The sequence below is a fragment of the Botrytis fragariae genome (assembly GCF_013461495.1).
Source record: "Botrytis fragariae strain BVB16 chromosome Unknown tig00000001, whole genome shotgun sequence".
Lineage (NCBI taxonomy): Eukaryota > Fungi > Ascomycota > Leotiomycetes > Helotiales > Sclerotiniaceae > Botrytis > Botrytis fragariae.
Window position 1 is genome coordinate 259,390 of NW_023500987.1, and position 20,576 is coordinate 279,965.

The following is a 20,576-nucleotide window of genomic DNA, read 5'->3' on the forward strand; positions in this document are numbered from 1 at the left end:
ATACAGTGTAGAGTAGTGAACTAATTATTGGATTGACTAAAAAGAAAGTGGAATTATAGACAGGTGGTTGGACCAGTATGTGACTAGAAGTCGGGAACATGACAATCCGTATCACTACTAGAATAAACGAAATCTGGAAGCGAGAGGATTGTTATGGCTAATTATCATGGAGGAATTCCCCCAAATGTGGAGCCGGGCCTAAAATGGTCTAGAATCGACATATATTCGAAGTGGTATCCTGGAGATACCAGCCACTTAAAGAAGGGTCCACTCGCTCTCGTCACCAACGCCACAATCCAAAATTCACCTGTGTTGGTCCAGATAAAAATAACAAGCAAAATAATTCAGATTTTCGTAATAACTTCAAAGGGAAAAAAATGGATATCTCATAATGATATTGATATCTAGCGTACACACCGCCTAATTTCATTAACCAACCGAATCGTCTCGAAATAGACTCCGGATCGCTCATGAGTTTGCTCTTCGACGAAGCTGAATTACCGGTCCATTTCTCAGAGCAAGAAAGGCGTCCACAACTTGATATTGATTTTTATTTCTCCGTCCCCAAATATACTCAGGTTTACCGGATCCACGGCTCGATATATCATCAACTGATCGACGAACATCGCAACCATGAATCGTCCGAGCCAAAGTCATATACATCTCAAGCAAAGCAATGTTCTTACCAGGACACTGACCAGGCCCGATAGAAAAGGGTTTGAATGATTCTTGGAGAGCAGCAACATGCTCAGCAGAAATACCTAGTTCGTCATTTGGTATCCAGCGCTCAGGCCGAAAGACGAATGGGTCTTTGAACGTCTCCTGGTGGTAGTGTAACGAGTAGCTTGGGACACCGATCAGAGTGTTTTCTGGATACCAATGACTGTCGACTTCAACACCACCGGGAAGGACTTGACGTAGAAGCTCTGATGGTCCACTTGGTGACATTCGCATAGCCTCAAGACAACAGGCTTGTAGATACTGGCAATTGGAAAGAGCCACACCGGAGCGGATGTCGTCGGTTGAAGAGAAGGTGTCTCGTATCTCTTTCACAAGCTTTTCGTAAATATGCAAGTTTCGTGTTAAGTAGAAAAAAGCGCTGCAAAGAGCAGTGGCAGTTGTATCTGAGCCAGCTGTTACCAGAAGATTGGCTGTCGCTACGAGTTCGGTGTGATTGAAGGCGGGAGCGCCAGTCTCAGAGTCTTTGGCCTGGAACAAGTAGTGGAACATATCTTTCCGTTCATTTTCCGTGCTGCTCCTTTTTGTACTTTGCTCTTGCTTCTCACGCTCTTCTACGCATGTTTCTAGAAATTTATAGAAATTAATCACAGGCTTCGGAGTAACCATAGCAAGTAACGTATCAATGCCGCGAGGCTTGAGCCAAACCCATGTGTTAACGAAGGGTGAATTCGAAATCTATGGAACGAATAGATTAGTGTCGTCTTTATTCAATGGTGAGATTCTCTTACCGGATACATGAACTGCAAATACTCGCCAATGATATGTGGAATCTGACGAAGTGGGTTCTCCTTGGGTTCTATTGTCTCAAAAGACTTCCCAAAACATAAATCGCCTAGTATATCAAAAACAAGGTAATCAACCCATTCACCGCCCAGATTCTTCGGCGTCGCCCACTCAGTTGTGCCTTTGGTCTTTTTACCATCTAGCATGAGCTCAATCCAGCGGTCAACATTTTTGATAATGAAGGGCTCCGACGAACGCAACGACTTTTCTGAGAAGGCGCTGTTTAAGGGTTTTCGCAACACCATATGTTTGTGAGGGTCGGTCGTATTCAACGCATTGTAATCTTCATTGTTTCTCCGCCAGACCTCGTACCACTTAGCCTTCTTCACGTTCGCCTTGGAATTGTAAATTTCATGGTATCCCTTAGGGGTGGCTATCAGGACTCCATCTGGCCGGTAACGAAATCTGTCACCTTGTACTGGTCAGCAGATGGCAACGAATGAAGTAATATGTCTCAACTGACCGTAAATTTCGTGATTTTGCCAAATCCAAATGTGACGATACCCGGTCGATGCTTGATAGCAAGAAGGCCAGCCCGAGACTTTGCACCAGAATGGACCTGGCACATCGGCCAATGGATGGAAGTAAATATTGTAGATGGCTTCCGCAAATAACTACATAAGCTAGTCAATGTCTTTCATAGTCACCTATGCGCAGAAGAACATACGTATACGATTGCAGCAAGTAAGAGGGCCAGCAGCCCGTGATCATGAATAACATCGACTAAGTTTCCCATTGTGTTGATTTAGCTTTTCAGCAACAGGGCTCTCACTCCGACGTCTAATGGCGAAATTTTGCGAAAGAAAAGTAGCTACAGAAAGGGGCAAGAAAAAGAAACGAACGCTGAATGGGATGTAAACGCCCGCTGCTTACAGACCTAATCAAAAATGGCCTAGGTATCTATTATTAATTGCCTCGAACTTTGCAAAGTAAAAGAGTCTACGCTCATTCATAGAATCATTTTGAACCGAAATGTCAAACGATTTTTGATTGCAGGGTTGTTGAAGTGGTGAATTATGAGGAGTATTCGGTTTGTACCGGATTGTTTATTCGGCAACTGCTTGGAGCGGCTTGTAGTTCTGAAGCCATTTTCGGGTTGATGCGTTAGTGCTTATGCGCCACTGAGTGTTACACAATGCAGCATCGAAAGATGGGCGACGAAACATCCTAGTGGTCATCATTGCAAGTACATGAGCAATGACAGATTACGGGGCACGGTTCCAGAATCCCCAGTGTCTTCCAATTTTTCATACGACCACCAACATTTTTCCAACTCTCCATCGAATTCTTCACTGGGCACTACTAACAACTTCAATCTAGCTGCAATGTAACTTCAATAAATTCAAGACAACATCCCAATATCTTCACTCCAGTTTAAATCTCTCATTCGTACCGATATAGTTACACTGCAGACACTAACGAACAACACTGCGGAGATACTCTCTTACTACCAGTCATAGGTCTAACCAATCCTATCTGATCCTGTCATAATCCTGCATTGTTCTGTTATGTTTGCTTACAGTAAAGATTGCAACTCATTTAACCTGTAACAAATATTATATGAACATAGGTGAATGACTTCTATTTAATGACCTTTGTATAGTTAAGCGAATGCGAAGAGACTAGCCCTTTCAGTAGCACTTAAATGAGGGCTACTAGCCTCGCATATAGCTAGCTCTTTAGATATAATATAATTTGACGACTCGAACCTATATATTAAGTACTATATCATTTATATTATTCTCAAACTAATTAAGATCAATCTATTCTAAGCTAGATAATTAAACCTAGATTCTTTTACTATAGTAATTTCTAAGAATCTATATTATATAGTATAATAACAAAACTTATTATAGGTATTACTATTACGATTATATACTATAGCGTATTAATAGAATTTAATAAACTAGAGTAAGAAAGTTAAAGGAAAAAGAGATTTTTGAGAGATGTCTTTATCTCTTGTATAATAAAAGATCGCTTAATTCAAGCTAGTCTTAAACTGGGATTAGTATAATGATTAATTGTATAGACATATAATGTTTACTATGTCACTATAAGAATAATCAAATTAAATAGTATTATGTTACTTATTGTCAGCACAAGGGATCCTAGCTATCTGATTCTGCCGCATTCTTGTATCTCCAAAATACCTGGTTACAGCGGGGTAGCTCCAGGTTGGTCTCGCTCCTACAAGATGGTCACACTTTCTAGGGTCGACACCGCACTCAATGACTTCATTTGGCCCCATTAATGTAATGTTACATATTCCGTATCACAGCATTTGAAAATGGCGGACCCATACCCTCCACCACAAGGGCAAAGCTTTGGTTTCGGCTTGGCGATTTTCGGAAAGCCAGTATCCTGAGGAGAGAATGTTTTATGGATCATATTATATTCGCACGGATAGGAGGGTAAATATGCGATGTAACCACACTCTCAATAATGTAAAGGACGCTGACGACGCATATACAGTGAGGTGGTAGTACCGTGTAACATATCATATAAACGCGGGTTTCGTGGCAGGCTTACGCCACCCAATTATGCAAGAGTTTGATTTTTGGGGAGTAAGCGTCTTTAAAGTAAAAATTATGGCCAATTCTGATACGACAATTCACACGGTGGTGGTGTGAGTGAACCATAAGATTTCACAAACACGAGCAGTACCTCGATACACCACTTTCTACAGAGAACTCTCGCAAAATAATGAGAAAGTTAAAAATTGTTCATTTTCCTCTTAAGCTACCGGTACCTAATTACTTATGAATGCTTTTGACGTAATTTAAACTGCAAGTATGGTCCATTGTGACAACATGTAATGTGATCCTTGAGTTGAAATTCTCCCATGCGATCGTAGCCTTTGCCAGACCCCTCAATCCCTTCACCAATCTTGCCCATTGATCCCTCTGTAGGCTTAATATCCAGGGACCAAAGAGTTCTTGCTATAGTATCACTGATTTCAGTGTAAGCCATTGTTCTCCCTGCACAAGCTCTTGTGCCAATTGAGAAGGGACTAAATGCTGCTCGAGCTTTTTCGATCGCTTCACTGCTGTTTTCCGGCGATTCAATCCAGCGATCTGGGTTGAATTCGTATGAATCTGGAAAGACTTCCTCATTGTGATGGAAAGCATATGGGGAGACTCCAATATCGATACCTTTAGGTATATAGTTGCCGTCTATCCAAACGCCATCTGCTGCATTGATCGTACGCCAGAGGGTGCTGCTAATAGGTGGTGACATTCTCATTGATTCATCAATACATGCTCTCAAATAACGGCATTTCGCAAGTCGTGGTCCCGTTTGGATTTCCGAGGCCGAGTCAAAGGTTCTTCGGATTTCTGCTACTAGTTTCCCGTAGCAAGCTTTGTTTCGGGAAAGGTAAAAGAACAATGCTGTGAGAGCAGTGGAGGTTGTATCGGCGCCTATTTTGTTCAGTTCATGCTAGTGATTTTGAGATTGAAAATTTAAGTTTAACCAACCTGCTATGAGAAGGAATCGACTCTCAGCCCACAGTTCGTTCTCAGAGAATCCCTTCCCAGTATCCGGATCCTTGGCATCAATAACGAAGGAAAATAGATCTTGGTGAGAACCTTTTCCCGAAGCTAATCTGGTTCGAACCAGTCCAGCCATGAGCTCAAGGTATCTCTCGCGCATCTTAGCCGTTCGTCGTGCTAGAATTGTCTCTAGCTTTAGCTTCGCCAAGCGTGGGTACTGGACGTAAATACCAGCTTTTATACTCGTGGCTTCGACTGCCTTGATAAGAAAATCGTTTTTTGAGCTCTTCTGAAGTTCAAAAGATTGCCCAAACCCGAACTCTCCCATCACATCATACCCGAGGTATCTACAGCGTTCGGTCATGTTGATAGGAGCCGACCATCCATCGCCGCCAGATTTAGCTGCGGAGTCCTTGATATATTGTACGAATATGTTGATATGATTCAGAATGGTTGGTTCAAATGAGCGCACGCTTGAATCGGCGAAGCCTTGACTGAGAACCTTGCGTTTGAATTTATGAAGGTCTTTATCGATGGCCGTGAAAACATTGTAGGCTCCTGGTGCAGGTAGCATAGTTTGGTAACCATATGATTTCTGGACACTTTTCGAAAAATACAAATCTTGAGTACAGTTAGCCAATGATTCTAACCAGTGCAAGAAATATCTCACTGTAAAGTCCTTCTTGGCTATTCACAATAAGCTTGTTAGGTCCTTGTCTTACAAATCTCCCTATAAAAAATTAGCAAAATAGCAAGACCTAGAAATTAAAGCAGTAACCATATCGTTCGTGTGCTTTATGAGATTCGATATGAAGCTGTCCTCGAAAATTGTGATAAGCGCCATAAATGTCTGAGACTTTGGCTAGCAAAGGGCCTGGATATCTGGATAATGGATGGAAAAATAATCGATAAGTCCAAACGATAACATTCTAACCGCAAGTTAGCACTTCAAAACACGCCCTTCACTTATCGATGTTCTTACTCTTAAAATAACACAAAAAATAAGAACGACGAAGCTTCGCCATAGAAACTTAGTTATTTGCTTGGAATCAACATTGAGCGACGAGATCAATTCTAAGGTTGAGAAGGCCATCGTTGTCGATGGAACAACAGTTATATGTTCTGAAAATTAGTAAGAGAGATTTTTGTTTTCAATGCCCCTCGTGCGGACTCCTCAAGGAGCATCACTTGTCGGAGTTCATCGGTTCCCCAAAAATTGCCGGAGCACCTTGGCAAACTTCTGCAATTCTGAATAGTCCTTCGCTTACTTTGGAGGTCCCGCATGAATTACACAACTATGAAATTGGTGGTCAGAATCTAGATTGGAGGAGGCACAAGTGATCCGATCCTCTGCATGTGCAATGCAATATAGAATCTTACAATTGCGGACCACTTCCGGATTCAGAATGAATGCATAAGCAATTCGCCTTTCGAGTTTGAAAGAGTGCCTGATGGACAAGAGGATACGACTTGCTTGGTTCTCCTCTCGTAGCTTCCAGCAGTGCCTCACGGTTCTTCACCGAGTAAGGAATTCAAGCCGGATCTAAATACAATAGGCTCTTACAGAACTCCAGATTGATATATTACCCCGGTCTGTTATATGCAGAGACTCCCAGGACACCAGATTGATATGTAATCTTGGTCTATCAAGACCACGGGAACGGAAATTGTGGAACTAGTAAACCCATATGATGTTATAACTTCTCGATAAGGGAACTATATCTACACAAGTGTTATAACGTAAGAAAATTGCACATACCTAGAATTTTCTTCATTCAAACCTTTCAAAGCCCAAGTTTTTGTTCGATATCAAGTGTACTACCACTTGTTCTCAATCTTGTTACTTGAAAATTGTATCTACTCCAAGCTACATGATGACTCTCGATTATACAAGCCATCCGGCAGAGCTTGTTAAAGGAGGAGTATGCTGATAAGTCTTTTGAGAATGAATTGCGAATATGCGCTTACTATTATGACAGGAGGTCCCCAACAACCCCAAAGTGACTGTCGAGGATTTGCGAAATGCAATTCCTGAGCACTGCTTCAAGTCATCTTACAAGCTTTCATTTTGGTACCTTTTCAGAGACTTAGCTGTTGCTACAATAACGGTGGTTGTAGCATATTTCTATATACCTCGAATCGAGACTACCGTGCTTCGTTATGCGGCTTGGGCTACTTATGGAGTTATCCAAGGACTAACGGCCACTGGTATCTGGGTGAGACTCGCATACCAAATTACAAATTCTAACACTCCATTAATATCTCTGCAGGTACTTGGCCATGAGTGTGGACACTCTGCATTCTCCCCGTCCGACATCTTGAATGATACTCTGGGTTGGATTCTGCATTCTGCTCTCCTCACGCCCTACTTCTCCTGGCAATCTAGCCATCGACGCCATCATATATATGCAAATCATTTGGTGAAAGACCACAACTACGTTCCCCTACCAAAGGATAAGTACGCCGCGCTCTTGTCTGTTGATACTGGTCGACTCGAAGAGCTTACTGAGGATTCTCCGATTTACACATTGCTACGCATAGTGGCACAACATCTATTCGGTTTTCCATTGTATCTTACAGCGAACATCACTGCATCCCAGGGTTCACTGAATCAGGCTCAATCCAGCATAATTCTAGGCAATAGTCACTTCTCACCAGCAAGCACACTATTCCGTCCTGAGGAATCACATCTCATTGTTCTTTCAGATATTGGCATTGGCGTTGTTGTGCTGGGACTTTGGTACGCCAGCCAAATATTCGGCGGATACATTGTTGCATTGCTGTATCTTCAACCTTATCTCTGGGTCAACCACTGGATTGTCGCTATCACCTATCTGCATCACACACACCCTGATGTCCCTAAGTACGAACCAGAAGCATGGACGTTTCTTAAAGGTGCACTTGCAACAGTTGATCGGGAGCTGGGGTGGGTGGGAAAGCACATGCTACACAACATTGCCGAGTTCCATGTTATTCATCACCTGTTCTCGTAAGTATAATCAAACTCTTGATATAAATGACTGAAGAACTGACTAAAGAGTTAGTCGTATCCCTCAATACCACGCCGAGGAAGCAACAAAGGCTATTATGCCGTTGCTGAAAAGCTCTTACCATTGTGATAAGAAGCGAAACTTTTGGATATGTATGTGGGAGTCTTTTACCAAGTGTCAGTACGTTGTTCCATATGATGGGAAAGCCAAGCCAGAAGATCGTACAATGATCTACAAGGGTGGCCCAACGCCAACTTCAGAGATCTTTATGAGGAAGAAAGGATGGGCCAAGGAGGTAAATTAGAGGAAATGGCTGGGATCTGCTGATAAATCAAGTATTTGAGCAAGTGCAAGGAGAGAAGAATGCCGCGTGGTAATCTGGACACCAGACAGAATTCTAATCTGTACAGCGAGAAGGTATATTTTTCTTGAAAAAATGGATAACAATTCTATATAACACCTAAACATAATCTTTTGCCATTAGTGAAGTTTTTCGCCTGGAAAGTTATATATATCCAGCGTGAAGCAAACTCACTGGAATTGATTCAATGTAGTCTTCCGTATAATGGACTGGTTCTCTCGCTCAACACCGAATCAACCGGGATCTAGCATCACATCTCAAAGTAATAGATTAATCAGAATTGTAGTAAATTTTATTTGAAATATTGGCTTGTAATGTTTCGTATCGTTGGAGGATTCCAAGTAGGAATAAGGGTAGATGACGATGGCAGTTTTATTATCGTTCAAGGATCATGGCATTTCGACTAAACACCATTAAGGATTTGACCCTCTAGCAAAACATTCTCAAAGATCCTAAAATCTCGCAAGTTATCCTACTTCATTTCATTCTATTCGCAAAGCTGTCAGTTGTGTTCACTCTTCTTTTTACTTTTACTCCCATTTGATCACTCATGCAACCTTATGTCGGCTACATGGTGATGTATTCCCAGTCTACCGACATCCTCTTCGACATTCTTACTATACTAGATTTTTTTGCATTTCTTCTTTTGGCTACTGGGTAGTTTTTTGAAGACAACAGTTCAGTGATCATGGAAGTATCTCGCTGCAATATCAAACTTCTTGTTCGTACGACCACATACTGCGCCTCATGCATACTCCCTAGCCAATCGGGAGGTCGAAACAACTGACACTTCATAGAACATCAACAGGCTTCTTCTAAATGGTCAGAATCCATGTTACATTCAATTGCGACGCCCAATCTACAAGGATTAGCCACAGCAGCCGTTACCAAATTATATCCGTTGGGCGCCTAGGTCGACTAGCATGTATATATGGGGTGATTACAATAATAATGAGGGGTAATTGTTTCAATGCTAACTACACAATTCTAAATTACAAAAATTCGACAACACACTGATTGAAGGATGGCTTCCCTCGCGCCGTGCAAGTTCTTTGCAAGTGGATATTGTATGAGAGGAGAAAATTGTCGTTATTCTCACGAAAAGACTACTATTACACCTCAAGTTTCTGTTTCTGCCAAAAAGCCATCTGAAGCTGCAACTTCACATTCAAGACGAGATCCTCGCTCTCAAATTCCATGCTACCATTACTCTCGAGGCAATTGTCGAAATGGGAGTACTTGTCCCTTCTCGCACACTGCAGAGAAGCAAAAAGAAAAGGCAGCAGAACCTGACTTAGACCCTGAGGTTTGTTTTATTGGTTTGAAAGTCAGCCTACGTTCTAAGTTAACGTATGATAGGAAAACCAAAACTATGACAACTTCACAAGAGATTTCGGAGGCGCATTGGCTAAATTTGACGTTGGCGCACAAGTGTCTAAGATCTCGCTACCAACGGACTTTTCTGCCGCTCGAGTAGATGGATTGCCATTAGATGTCACCGCAGAATCTTTCGTTTCACTTTTGAAAAAGAAAGGAGTACAACTTAAGCCCGAGTGTGTGAGGATACGAAGGTATGATGACGCTGCATCGGCAGATATCAAAGTTGATGATCCTACTTTTGCAAAGGGATTTTGCTCAAAACTCAACGAGAAGACCTTTTTAAAAACCAAATATCCAAATGTGGAAGCATTTCATGTATCTGCCGGTCTTCAATCCGGCACCAATTCTCATCAAATCGAATGCAAAAAGGTTCAATGCTCTTGGTTCAAACCCTCTAGGACGATATGGCTGCATTTTGGAAGTAAGAGTGTTGCCGAGAAAGTTTTCGCGAGGTTCGATTCGAAATCTTATAAGGTGCTGGGTCAACCAGTCAAGTGTCATCCGCCGAGTAGGCGGGTTGTATCACGATTCGAGCCACTGGCGTGGACGCTTATGCTCACAAATCTGCCTGCGAAAACTGCGGAGAAAGACATCACTTCTGCTATCAAATTGCCACATCACATGCCTCGAAAGGTAGAAATTGGAGAGGTTAATTATAACGTGGAAGGAGAAGAAGCTAGTGCAATTGTGATGTCCCTATTACTTGGGGTTGGTCCCATTGAATGGAGTCAAATCAGTACAGAACTGGAAGGTAAAAGAGGTTAGTTTCAATCTCTAGCTATCTTTCATAGATTTCAAAAATCCAGGAATCCCTCAAGTCTCTTATTTCCTTAAACTTCCTGTCTCTTAGATAGACAATCACTGACCCCCTGGACAAAAACAGCAAAAGCTGTTGCTAGATATTACGAGGAGTCCGATGCAAGAGCGGCAGTTATTTCATTGCAAGAGATGCCTCTACCATTTTGTGAAACCATGACTTTGACTATCCAGCTTATCAGCACCGCGAAGTTCAAAGTTGCAAGCTCAATCTTCAATGCCGTCCAAAGTCGAATCCGCACCGTCAGCCAAATTTGGAACGAGCAGCATCTGAAATTTAAGATTTATCCCACCGCTGGTCTTAAACAGCAATACAGAGTTCTAAAGATTGAAGGCGAGGCGTCAAAAGATGTGGCTGCCGCGAAAGAAACGTTGAATGGGATATTAGACGGGACCACAGTGATGAATGGTGGCAAGCCTTTGTGGACATCTTCTTTGATCGGCAATGGGATTGTATTTCAGAAACTTAAGAAGATCCAGCAAGATCATGGAGTGATCATTCTTCGAAACAAGAGAAAACAAGAGATAAAGCTCTATGGCCCCGAAGAAAATTGTAAGGAAGTGGAATCTATCATCACGACAATTATTGGTACCGAATCATACACTGCTCACATAATTGAATTGAAACCTGAAGACTTCCGATGGGCATGTAATGGTGGTTTCAAAATGATTGCTACTGCACTTGGAGATAACATTGCCACATTCGACATCGTCTCAAGGCCGAGGAGGATCCTGATCGCAGGCACCGAAAAGGAATATGAAACAACATTAAAAATGATCGGCAAGAAAGAATCCAAGCCAGCGTCTGAATCGGTCACCACCAAAGAGGACTGCGTTGTATGCTGGGGAGAAGCAGATAATCCAATACTCACCAAATGCAATCATGTATATTGCATTGAGTGTTTCGAACTTTCCTGTAGCGCCGCAAGTTCCAGCGGAAAGAACTTTTCAATTAACTGCCACGGAGACATGGGAAGATGTCAAGTCAGCTTCAGCCTTGATGAACTACAAGAGATTCTCTCATCCAAAGCATTCGAAGACATCCTCGAGGCCTCTTTCTCATCTCATATCCAGCGAAATCCACAGACATTCCGTTATTGTCCAAAGCCGAATTGCGATACCATCTATCGAGTCACAGATACCATGCATTTCAATACCTGCACGGAATGCTGCACGGTAATATGTACACATTGTCACCATCAGCATGACAACAAAACGTGCGCCGAGTATGAAGATGAAACGTCGGGAAGATATGAAGCTACACTCAAACTGATGGAAAAGATCGGGATCAAGAGTTGTCCCAAATGCAAAATATCTATCGAGAAATTAGATGGGTGTAATCACATCGCGTGTAAGTGTGGAGCGCATCTTTGCTGGGTATGCTTGGAGTCATTTGAACACTCGAAGTTGTGCTACGAGCACATGTCAGCAAAGCATGGAGGGTGTTACGATTATCGAGAGTAGGCTATTGAGGTCCAGGTCACCTTTTATATCCCTTTCAACTCTGAGCTGGGATATGTTTGGTAAAGGATTATATACGAGCACCTCTTTTCCTTCCGCAGTATTTAAGCTCATAATTCATCAATTTCATTTTCTATCAGTCACTTTCTCGAGTCACTTTAGTATTCTCTATAGTTCTCTCAACCCATATATTCATTGAGTTTCATTCTCACCAGTTCCACATAAAAAGCTCCATCTTCGTAAAAGAAAAGTGGAGTCTAGTTTAGACTATATGATTAGCGAGAACTCAGGGGTATCGGAAATCTTCCCCACCACATCCAGAATAATCCTTCAGAGGAGTCCAGGCGAGAGAGAATTCCACAGACTACCACTTCAATGATGCTTTTCGTAATAAGCGCCGTTGAGATATACATGCAAGTTAATACCCAATTGTTTACTTGAACGCAAGGTCTATAGGTAGGACCTGAATATTGTGTTTGATAATACGGACTATTATTGAACCAGATTTTGAATACTTAGATCACTGATCACTGATCACGAAGACTGTAAAAATGCCGTACTTGATTATCTCATATTGGGATTACACTATTTACTTCGTTGTAATGAACCTTCCACTGCCCTTCTGATATTCAATATACCTATAGCCACTAATCTCCGTTCCCTCCTGCTTCTAATCCCGATGTCGCATCTGGCACATCGCAGATTTTTGACATCAATCCTTCAATTTCTGCATAACCTAAAAGCCTTTGGTCATGCTGTTTCCAATTCGTTATTTCAAGAGGAAGTTTACGACCAACAGCGTCACTTAGGAGTAGGATCAAATTTCGTTTCACTCGACCCGTTGAATCTGTTGCTGACCAAGCTCGCTTACCATAAATCAATTCCTCTTCAATTCTCTGCTGGTCAAATTTCTTATTTTTCGATATGGCCAGACAAAGAAACCAGTGGAACTGGAGGCAGTCTATTCGTGGAATAGATCCAACTTCCACCTGACGTCCATGAATGTCCCGGAATAGACAATTCAGCTCCATATGGTTGCACTTTAACAGGTTCGAGTCCATTGCCCGAATTTCCCATGTTCTGAACTTAAAGTTCGTGTCAACGAATGGCACAATACAAATTTGACATGCCTCCCAAGCGTCTGCAATTTGTTTTTCGAATATTAAACCATTCTTGGGATCGTATGTTCCCAGCGTAGGATTTAAGGCCCATGTCGTGACAAACATCAAAGACATTTCGGCCGTGCTTATTCGTGATGGAACAATATGAACAGCTTGCCGACAAATTTCTGGTCCCCATGTTTTTGTGACAATACACTCAACTTCTTCGAAATCAACATCGCCAAATGCGAACCTTGAGCCATCTATGTTGAGATGGTTTTTTGATACTCTGCGAATTTGATGACAATCCTTCAATCTCTCCGTGAACATCGCATCTTCTGGTCTTCTGTTGTTGGCAATTATTCGGAAAGCCAGTCGATAAGAATTTTGTTCACGGGCCCCTGTCGTAATTGGATCAAGTTCCACTACAATGGCTTCCCAGTTCTTGGACCACTTATCCAAGATGCTATCATAAACCGCCTCCAAGCCTAGTAATTTAGCATTTCCTTCCAAAGAAGCGCGTTGTTTGCGAACCATCTCACATTTATCTGCGTGTCCAAGGTACGTAAGTTGCAACTTGACTGCCCAGTATCTTGGAAAACTGGGATTGAGAGTTGACAGATAGTTCTCGAGTTTCTTAATCTCTGGCTCTCTCAAGGATGGTGTTCTTTTGAAGATTTTCCCTTCGTCAACAAGAGTTTGATAAGACAAATTCTCATTCTCGTGCTCAGCCATAAGATCGAGAAACCCAATTGCTGCCTTGAACGCTGTTGATTCTTCTCGTCCCACGTGTAATTTTGAAGCACATTCTTCCAACCTATCCCTGAACGACATATTGATTACTGAACCAAAATTAAGAAGAATGATTGATTGACTTGAGGATGCTGCTGAGACAGGATGTTTTGATGAAGAAGTAAATTGTTTACTGATCTTCATTTTGTTGTTGGCATAAACAAACCGAAGAGGAAAGAACGACATCAAGATGCAGAAGGAGCTCTCGAAAACCCGATTGAAACCTTGCGACAACTATTTTCAACATTTTAATAAAAACGTGATTTTTCTAGGTACAATCCTGCTGAGGGATTTTTTAAAGCGATTTTCAAGATTCTCCCTCAATATGACGTCTCGAGGTTAGTTCTCTATTTTTAGAAACTCCTCAAACATTTCAAGTATTCACTAACTACACCATCTCATATATCCATCTTCCCATTGATACTGCCTCCGAAGAATTACTCTCTATTTTAGCATTCTAGTATAGAAAATGTACCCTTTATGCCATACTCAAACTTTTCCGTTAAAACCTCAACACCATGAGTTAATTACTAGGCTCCAATATATTCCACCAGTCCCCTCCTCCTCCTTCCGTAACAAATAATCACAGAAAAATCATCCCTCGACTGCACTACACGTCCAGAAACCAACAAGTAGGAACTCATTTCAGATACATTCACTATTCACACTCAGTACAAACAAATAAACTCATCTTAACCATCTTAACCATTTATATCTTCCAAACCCTAACCAACCTCCAGATAAGCATCAACCTCGTCTCCAAACAACGCTTCAAATGCGTCAATCAGATATTGATCTAGACTTAACAGCACCTCAACGATCCGTCTACAACCATCAAAACCCTCTTTCCTTCCCAGACCACACTTCTTCTCATAAATCTATAAAAGCATTTCCCAGCCCAACCACCACCACAAACACCAACCCCCATATCAATAAACATCAAAACTACCACACAAACACCCATCAATCATCCCGCCTGATCATCTTAACACACCCCCAACTCACAATTCTCGCGTGCACATCCCCACCCTCACAATCTAACCAAACCGCCGCCCCCTCCACACATATACATTCCACCAAATCTTGATTCCCCTTACAAAATCAACAACCTATACCACATTTCTTAGAAAAGAACATGCCTACTCACGAGTACAGCCAGTGTACAGCTCAGCAGCGTAATCTTCCACTTTCCATAATTCACTCTTAGCTATATACAACCCAGTAATGATATACACTTGATCCACATTCAACAACATTCCATATGTAAATATCTTCAACAGTTTCACTTATCATCCTACCCTCCAAGCAACCAACGCACCAACTACTATCCTCTTCAATCAAATATGATACCTCACTCCAATTAAAACCTCACACTCACACTCACGCTCACAAAACTCAAACTGAAACTCAAACCCATCAATCCATTAATCACATCATCTTCGCTATAAACATTATAAATTAATCCTATAGTTCTCGCAATTCCTACAAAGTACAGCTCGACGTGAGCGATTGAGTATGTGATACAATAAAAACACGCCGCTTAAATAAAAATCATACAAAGTTGTAGATCCAAAACTAGAGTACCCATCTTCATGTTTCACCGAAGATTCCGAGTGTGTCGACAGAAGATCCTCCGAAAACTGCTTATAACCCATCTCATGTTTTTTGGGTCTGAATTCAAGGTTCGCAAATGGAGAAGCTTTCAATTCCCACCCTGCAGTCTCTTCACGGATCGCTTTTTCCTCTTCCGACTCCTCCGCATTGACGGCTCAACTGCAGCCGGCCCATCTGAATTCGAATGATTTTCTCTCCATATCAGACATCGCGTCGTGTTTCTGTGCTAGGAACACTTGTTGTAATCGACCATTAAAGTTGGTGATTGAGGAGTAAATACAGATCTCTTGGAGGCTTCAAGAATTTCGGCGACTGTAGAAAGAGTCAGTCGTCTTCGTTGAAAACTATCGCGCATCTCAAAGTCTAGACTATTGTCCAACAATCAAGGGGCTCTGAATCTTTGAGATGCTTCAATTGTTCGAATAGATTTGTTGTAAACGGACTATCATACTGTGCATCTTCTAGAGTTCTTTAATTAACACCTTATCAACCGTTGCAGGTACCCTTCGATGTGATTTATGCCATTCAAACATGGTAGACCGAGGAGGAAGCACCGGGGAAATTGGCGCATTAGCATAGGGACCAAAATAATCTGGAGTGATAGTATATTTTTCGACTCTGAAGCCGGTGTTCTTAGCCTTTTGGTCTTTTCCCGTGTCAGTAGGCTCATCTACCTTTCGATGCGTATCCGAGATCGCTTTGTCAAGAGCCCCTTCAAGAGGTCCTATAAAAGATCAGTACACATAATATTGAGAGCTCAAACCATAATGGGCAACAATTTACTGACTTTGATAGGCCATTATGAACTGTGAATGTTCGTCGCAAGTGAATAAGGGATGTTGTCAATTGTACGAACAGAGTGGTGGATAGCGATGAATGATTATAAATATGTATACAGCAATTGTCATAAAATTGAGATGTTGTCTCAAGATTGCAGGTAAAGATCGCTCCCAGATCACATGGAAAATTGACCTCTAGACGAAACTGGCAGACGCCATGAAGTGCCTTTTGAGACTGACCACCATGACATTGATGGTTCACATCTGGGCAGGTGCGAAAATAGCAGTCCAGAAATTCTGGAGAAACGTCATTAAGGCTACTCGCGAGTTCATTCAAACCCAGTTTCTCTTGCTGCAGTAATGATCGCAGCATCCATATCGGCTCGTCTGTATCCAGGGGCACGTCCCAAGCAGGATGCAATCCCAACCAATTCTGAGAAAATGATAATCAGCTATGATCCTAATATCAAAGTGTAAATAACATACCTCTGATCAGGGTTTCGACTTTAATAGTCACAGTACGTTTCTCCGTATAGCGTTTACTATTGATACTAACTTTGGGACTCGAAGTTTCAGAATTGGCACCGGCTGTACCATCAAATATTGGACCGGATAAATCGAAAGGATTAGCCCCCCTGGGAATACTGGCATTCCAAGAGGGAAATGTCATAAACTGGGGAATACCACTAGCTTGAGCTTCTTTAGTTAGGTTACCATTGATATAATCGAGATTATACGCATTTTGATTGGTTTCATCAAGGACTTTTCCAATTGGACTCCGAGGTGTAGGTGGGAATATCGAGTCAGTACTAGCAGTCCCTGGACTGTGGGCATCGGAAGAAACCTCGAGTTCTATCTGACCTGTGATATAATCGGCACCAGGATGGAGATCGAATCCATGACCTCTGAGATAACCTTCAACGTCATTAGAATCAAAAAACTCGCCCTCAAACCCAGGAAGGGTACATTTCATATCAGAACTGATATTTTCCAGTAATGGTGTGAAGGTTGTGGAAAAGGGGCCCATAGAGAATCCAGTACGAAATTTGGGCATCAACTCATTATCAGTATCAGGTGCTTGATTAGGATAGTATGTACCCGACCCTCCAAGGTGAACTAACGGATAGCGCCATTCATGAAGAGATTCCTTTGATGAAGTGTTCATGACCCTTTTAAATCGCGCAATGCATTCTTCCTTAGTTTCATATTTCAAGCAATAGCCAAAGACTTTTTCGAATAGTCGTTGTGGAGGATTTGGCATTGTAAGCAGCTTGTAGCCTTCTTCCATCGTTGCGCGGTGCACTCGACGTGCAAATGAAAGTTCAAAGTAAGAATGTGTAGTTGGAAGCGGGACTTCGGCATGAGGGTAATAGCTTTGGAGGAAATCATTACTGGTAGGAGAAGGTATCTCGACTCGGTATTGTTGAATACTCGTCGAGTCGAAAGGAAAACTCGCGTTATCTTCAGTTGCCCTGCTGATTATCTCATACTGTCTAGGTTCTTCTGTGTCGTTTTGATTATATTCGATGTGACTTTCTTCTTGTTCAGAACTAGTATCCTTCGATACAGTATATCCACCCCACGTGTTTATTGTCTCGGTGGTAGTCGGCTCATCTGAGAGTAGAATAAGGGGAGGCGGGCGTTGAGCGCTCTGACTTGTCAAAGAATGTTTGGTCTCACCATGAGAATCATGTGTAGTATCATCTGGCGAGTCACCTTCGTGCCTTGGATTTTCATCGCCTGCATTCTGTTTTGCGAGCGCAAGGAATCTTTGCGTAATTGATTGAAGTTGCTGACCGAACTCCGGCTCTCGTTGTAGAAGACCTCTACTGATGGCAAAGTCATAGAGATTAATGAATGTATTATTCATTTCCTCATTTGTACCTCTGAGTTCTTGGACTTGCTTTTCTAAAGAAGAAATTGTTGTCTCTTTGCGATGTCGATAAGCCCTCTGGGCCATTCGAATCTGAGTTCTTCGTCTCTGGGAAATGATTAGCAATGTGATAATTGTCAGCATGCATTGGAGAACATAGAGAGTTGATATCCTAGATCAGATAATCTGATTTGGCAGGCTAAAAATGTTTTGCCTCCAGAACAGACATATTGCACCCAGACAGAAGGAACTTACATCGGCAGCAGTTTCATCTTTGGTATCGACTCTTGGTCTCCCTCTCGCCTTTTTTCGAGCTTCATCTTCATCATCGTCATCAAGGTTCGGAGACTCATTTCTGACTCTTTTCCTTCGCTTCTTCCCTTGTCCATGCTCATGCTCTTCACTTTGTAGTTTTGTATCACTACTATCTCCATGCTTCTCCACCATTCCAAATGGTATTTGATTTTGCATCTGACCCTTCATACTCATCATGCTCTGATTGCGAGATCCAATTGAACCCCTCCCATCATCATACTTCTCCGCGTTCAAAATTCCCAAATTATTGGAATAGGTTGATTGGAATGGATGGTTCATAAAGGAACCTTGTGAGGTATGTTCTGTGGAATTGAAAGCAAGTGCCTGCATATTTTGGTGAGGTCTTGTGTGATCCCCAACAAGGTTGGATATTGAAGGTGGAAAACGATATTGCGGTGTATTGGTAGGACGATTACTGATCGCGGATGAAGAAATCGATGTCGCAATAGACGGTGCACGTGAATGATAAACGGTGTCTTGAACTGTCGAGACACTATTGTTTTTAGATAGATGATTACTCGGAAAGGCAGTGCCGGTGGCGTTTGACATTGTATTGAAATTATTGGATGGAGAATTGTTGTTAGCTTGAGTATCTGTTTGCATAGCGGCTTGAGTGAGGATTGTCAAAGCATATCGATCGTCCTGCTGCATAGGAAGACCGACATAAGAAGAATTCATCTTCGACCAATTTGAATGCGGGGGTGGGACCAAATCAGCTTTATAGATAAGTTAAGCACACACTTATTGGAGACGGCGATAATATCACCACGCCTTATATCGACCGGTTAGTAGTTTGTCTTGTCTTTTCTTGTCGTCTTTGTCAGCCGTGGAATGGTTTTTGGATGAAGTATTGGCTAGACAACAATTCACATTAACGCCGACAGTAGCATAATCTTTCTATTCCAGTCATCAGATTGATTTTCTTCCTTTTTTCCCCTCCTCTCTATGTATATACCAGGTAGGGTGGGTATGCAAGGGAACTGGAGACAAGGTTTATCAGCTTTTCTTCAGCCGATTGACTGTACCGTCTCTCTTTTCTTCCTCTACTCGCTCATCCTCTTGAGATGGAATGCAGTACAAGGTAAGGTCATGCAAGTAGAATTGAGTCTAGCCGGTAGGTTCCAGGTAAATCCGGACGATATCCTAGGTACTCGGAATCTGATGCTTGGTAATTGGGCAGCTTTCGTAAGTTAAGTAAGAACTAAAATAATCAACAGATTTAAAGTTGTGGATTAATAATCAATGTACGATACGACAACTGCTTGTCGGTGGCTGTGGTTCCTTTGTTGCAGATGGATGTACCGATATGCGACGTTTTCATTCAAGTATGGTTGGATTGGATGTGTGGTCAAGGGCAAGGAGAATCAAAGAATTCCGAGGTGTTTCGATTACTATTCATCCCATTCATTCTGGGGAATCTTCGGAATGAGACACATTGATATTGTGTGATAAACACAAGTTGATGATTCAGCTTCATACAACCCGTGCACTGGCTCGAGACTGGACACATAAGACTGGGCACATGAGACTGGGCACAAGAGACTGTGGGCACCCAGGAACATCTCATCCCGCATCTAGAATATTCGTTACAAGGTGGGCTGGTAGACTGGTGTGTATTGATGACTATTACCAAGTACCGTATCTGCCGCTGAACATCCCCAACAGATCCCAATAAACATAACCCGGTACCGGCATATATATATCAAATCCGCAAATCCGAGTATCGATCAAGGTTTGTGCAATATCCTGATACAGTATAGTAGAGCAATAGAGTTATTACTATGCCCAATCTTAACGTCAGTCGAAGGGTCTGTCAAATCTGTGATCTGTCCGACCGAATAACCCTCAGGCCCTCGACTTCTAGATTGTAATATTGTGCCGTCCCCGCTTTACTTTCATTATTCCTCTTCTCCGTATACTTCTACTTCAGAACAATGCGAAGAAGCTTACCCATATTATATTGACCCACCAGGATATGGAACTTAGCAATTTCCATATTCACAATATCGATAAGCCATCTTAATGCTCAATGCCAATATCAAGAATGTATATCTCTATTCCTGAACGCTGAAGTTTTTGC

At 42.1% G+C, this 20,576-nt stretch overlaps 6 protein-coding genes across 6 annotated transcripts; 2 read left to right on the forward strand and 4 right to left on the reverse strand.

Moving 5' to 3' along the window:
* Positions 1–468: 468 nt before the first annotated feature.
* Bfra_000075 (putative benzoate 4-monooxygenase cytochrome p450 protein) lies at positions 469–6,108 on the reverse strand (the record flags this gene model as incomplete). The annotated part of the gene is made up of 9 exons (XM_037330525.1): positions 469–1,416; positions 1,470–1,936; positions 1,988–2,138; positions 2,192–2,247; positions 4,299–4,943; positions 5,001–5,636; positions 5,686–5,745; positions 5,794–5,944; positions 5,998–6,108. 9 exons carry the CDS (start codon positions 6,106–6,108, stop codon positions 469–471), a joined length of 3,225 nt encoding a protein of 1,074 aa, XP_037196858.1.
* A 781-nt stretch (positions 6,109–6,889) lies between these two features.
* Positions 6,890–8,309, forward strand: Bfra_000076 (putative delta fatty acid desaturase protein; the record flags this gene model as incomplete). The annotated part of the gene is made up of 4 exons (XM_037330526.1): positions 6,890–6,937; positions 6,995–7,231; positions 7,286–8,004; positions 8,060–8,309. The coding sequence occupies 4 exons, from the start codon at positions 6,890–6,892 to the stop codon at positions 8,307–8,309; spliced, it is 1,254 nt and encodes a 417-aa protein (XP_037196859.1).
* Positions 8,310–9,390: 1,081 nt separating this feature from the next.
* On the forward strand, positions 9,391–12,026 carry Bfra_000077 (putative ariadne ring protein; the record flags this gene model as incomplete). Its single annotated transcript, XM_037330527.1, has 3 exons — positions 9,391–9,672; positions 9,726–10,506; positions 10,630–12,026. 3 exons carry the CDS (start codon positions 9,391–9,393, stop codon positions 12,024–12,026), a joined length of 2,460 nt encoding a protein of 819 aa, XP_037196860.1.
* A 644-nt stretch (positions 12,027–12,670) lies between these two features.
* Positions 12,671–14,059, reverse strand: Bfra_000078 (uncharacterized protein; the record flags this gene model as incomplete). Its single annotated transcript, XM_037330528.1, has 1 exon — positions 12,671–14,059. The coding sequence occupies one exon, from the start codon at positions 14,057–14,059 to the stop codon at positions 12,671–12,673; it is 1,389 nt and encodes a 462-aa protein (XP_037196861.1).
* Positions 14,060–15,990: 1,931 nt separating this feature from the next.
* Bfra_000080 (uncharacterized protein) lies at positions 15,991–16,402 on the reverse strand (the record flags this gene model as incomplete). Its single annotated transcript, XM_037330529.1, has 2 exons — positions 16,317–16,402; positions 15,991–16,253 (listed from the first exon to the last, which is right to left on the reverse strand). Exons 1-2 carry the CDS (start codon positions 16,327–16,329, stop codon positions 15,991–15,993), a joined length of 276 nt encoding a protein of 91 aa, XP_037196862.1. The 5' UTR covers positions 16,330–16,402.
* Positions 16,403–16,637: 235 nt separating this feature from the next.
* On the reverse strand, positions 16,638–19,174 carry Bfra_000081 (putative bzip family transcription factor protein; the record flags this gene model as incomplete). Its single annotated transcript, XM_037330530.1, has 3 exons — positions 16,638–16,741; positions 16,795–18,289; positions 18,437–19,174. The coding sequence occupies 3 exons, from the start codon at positions 19,172–19,174 to the stop codon at positions 16,638–16,640; spliced, it is 2,337 nt and encodes a 778-aa protein (XP_037196863.1).
* Between the last annotated feature and the right edge of the window lie 1,402 nt (positions 19,175–20,576).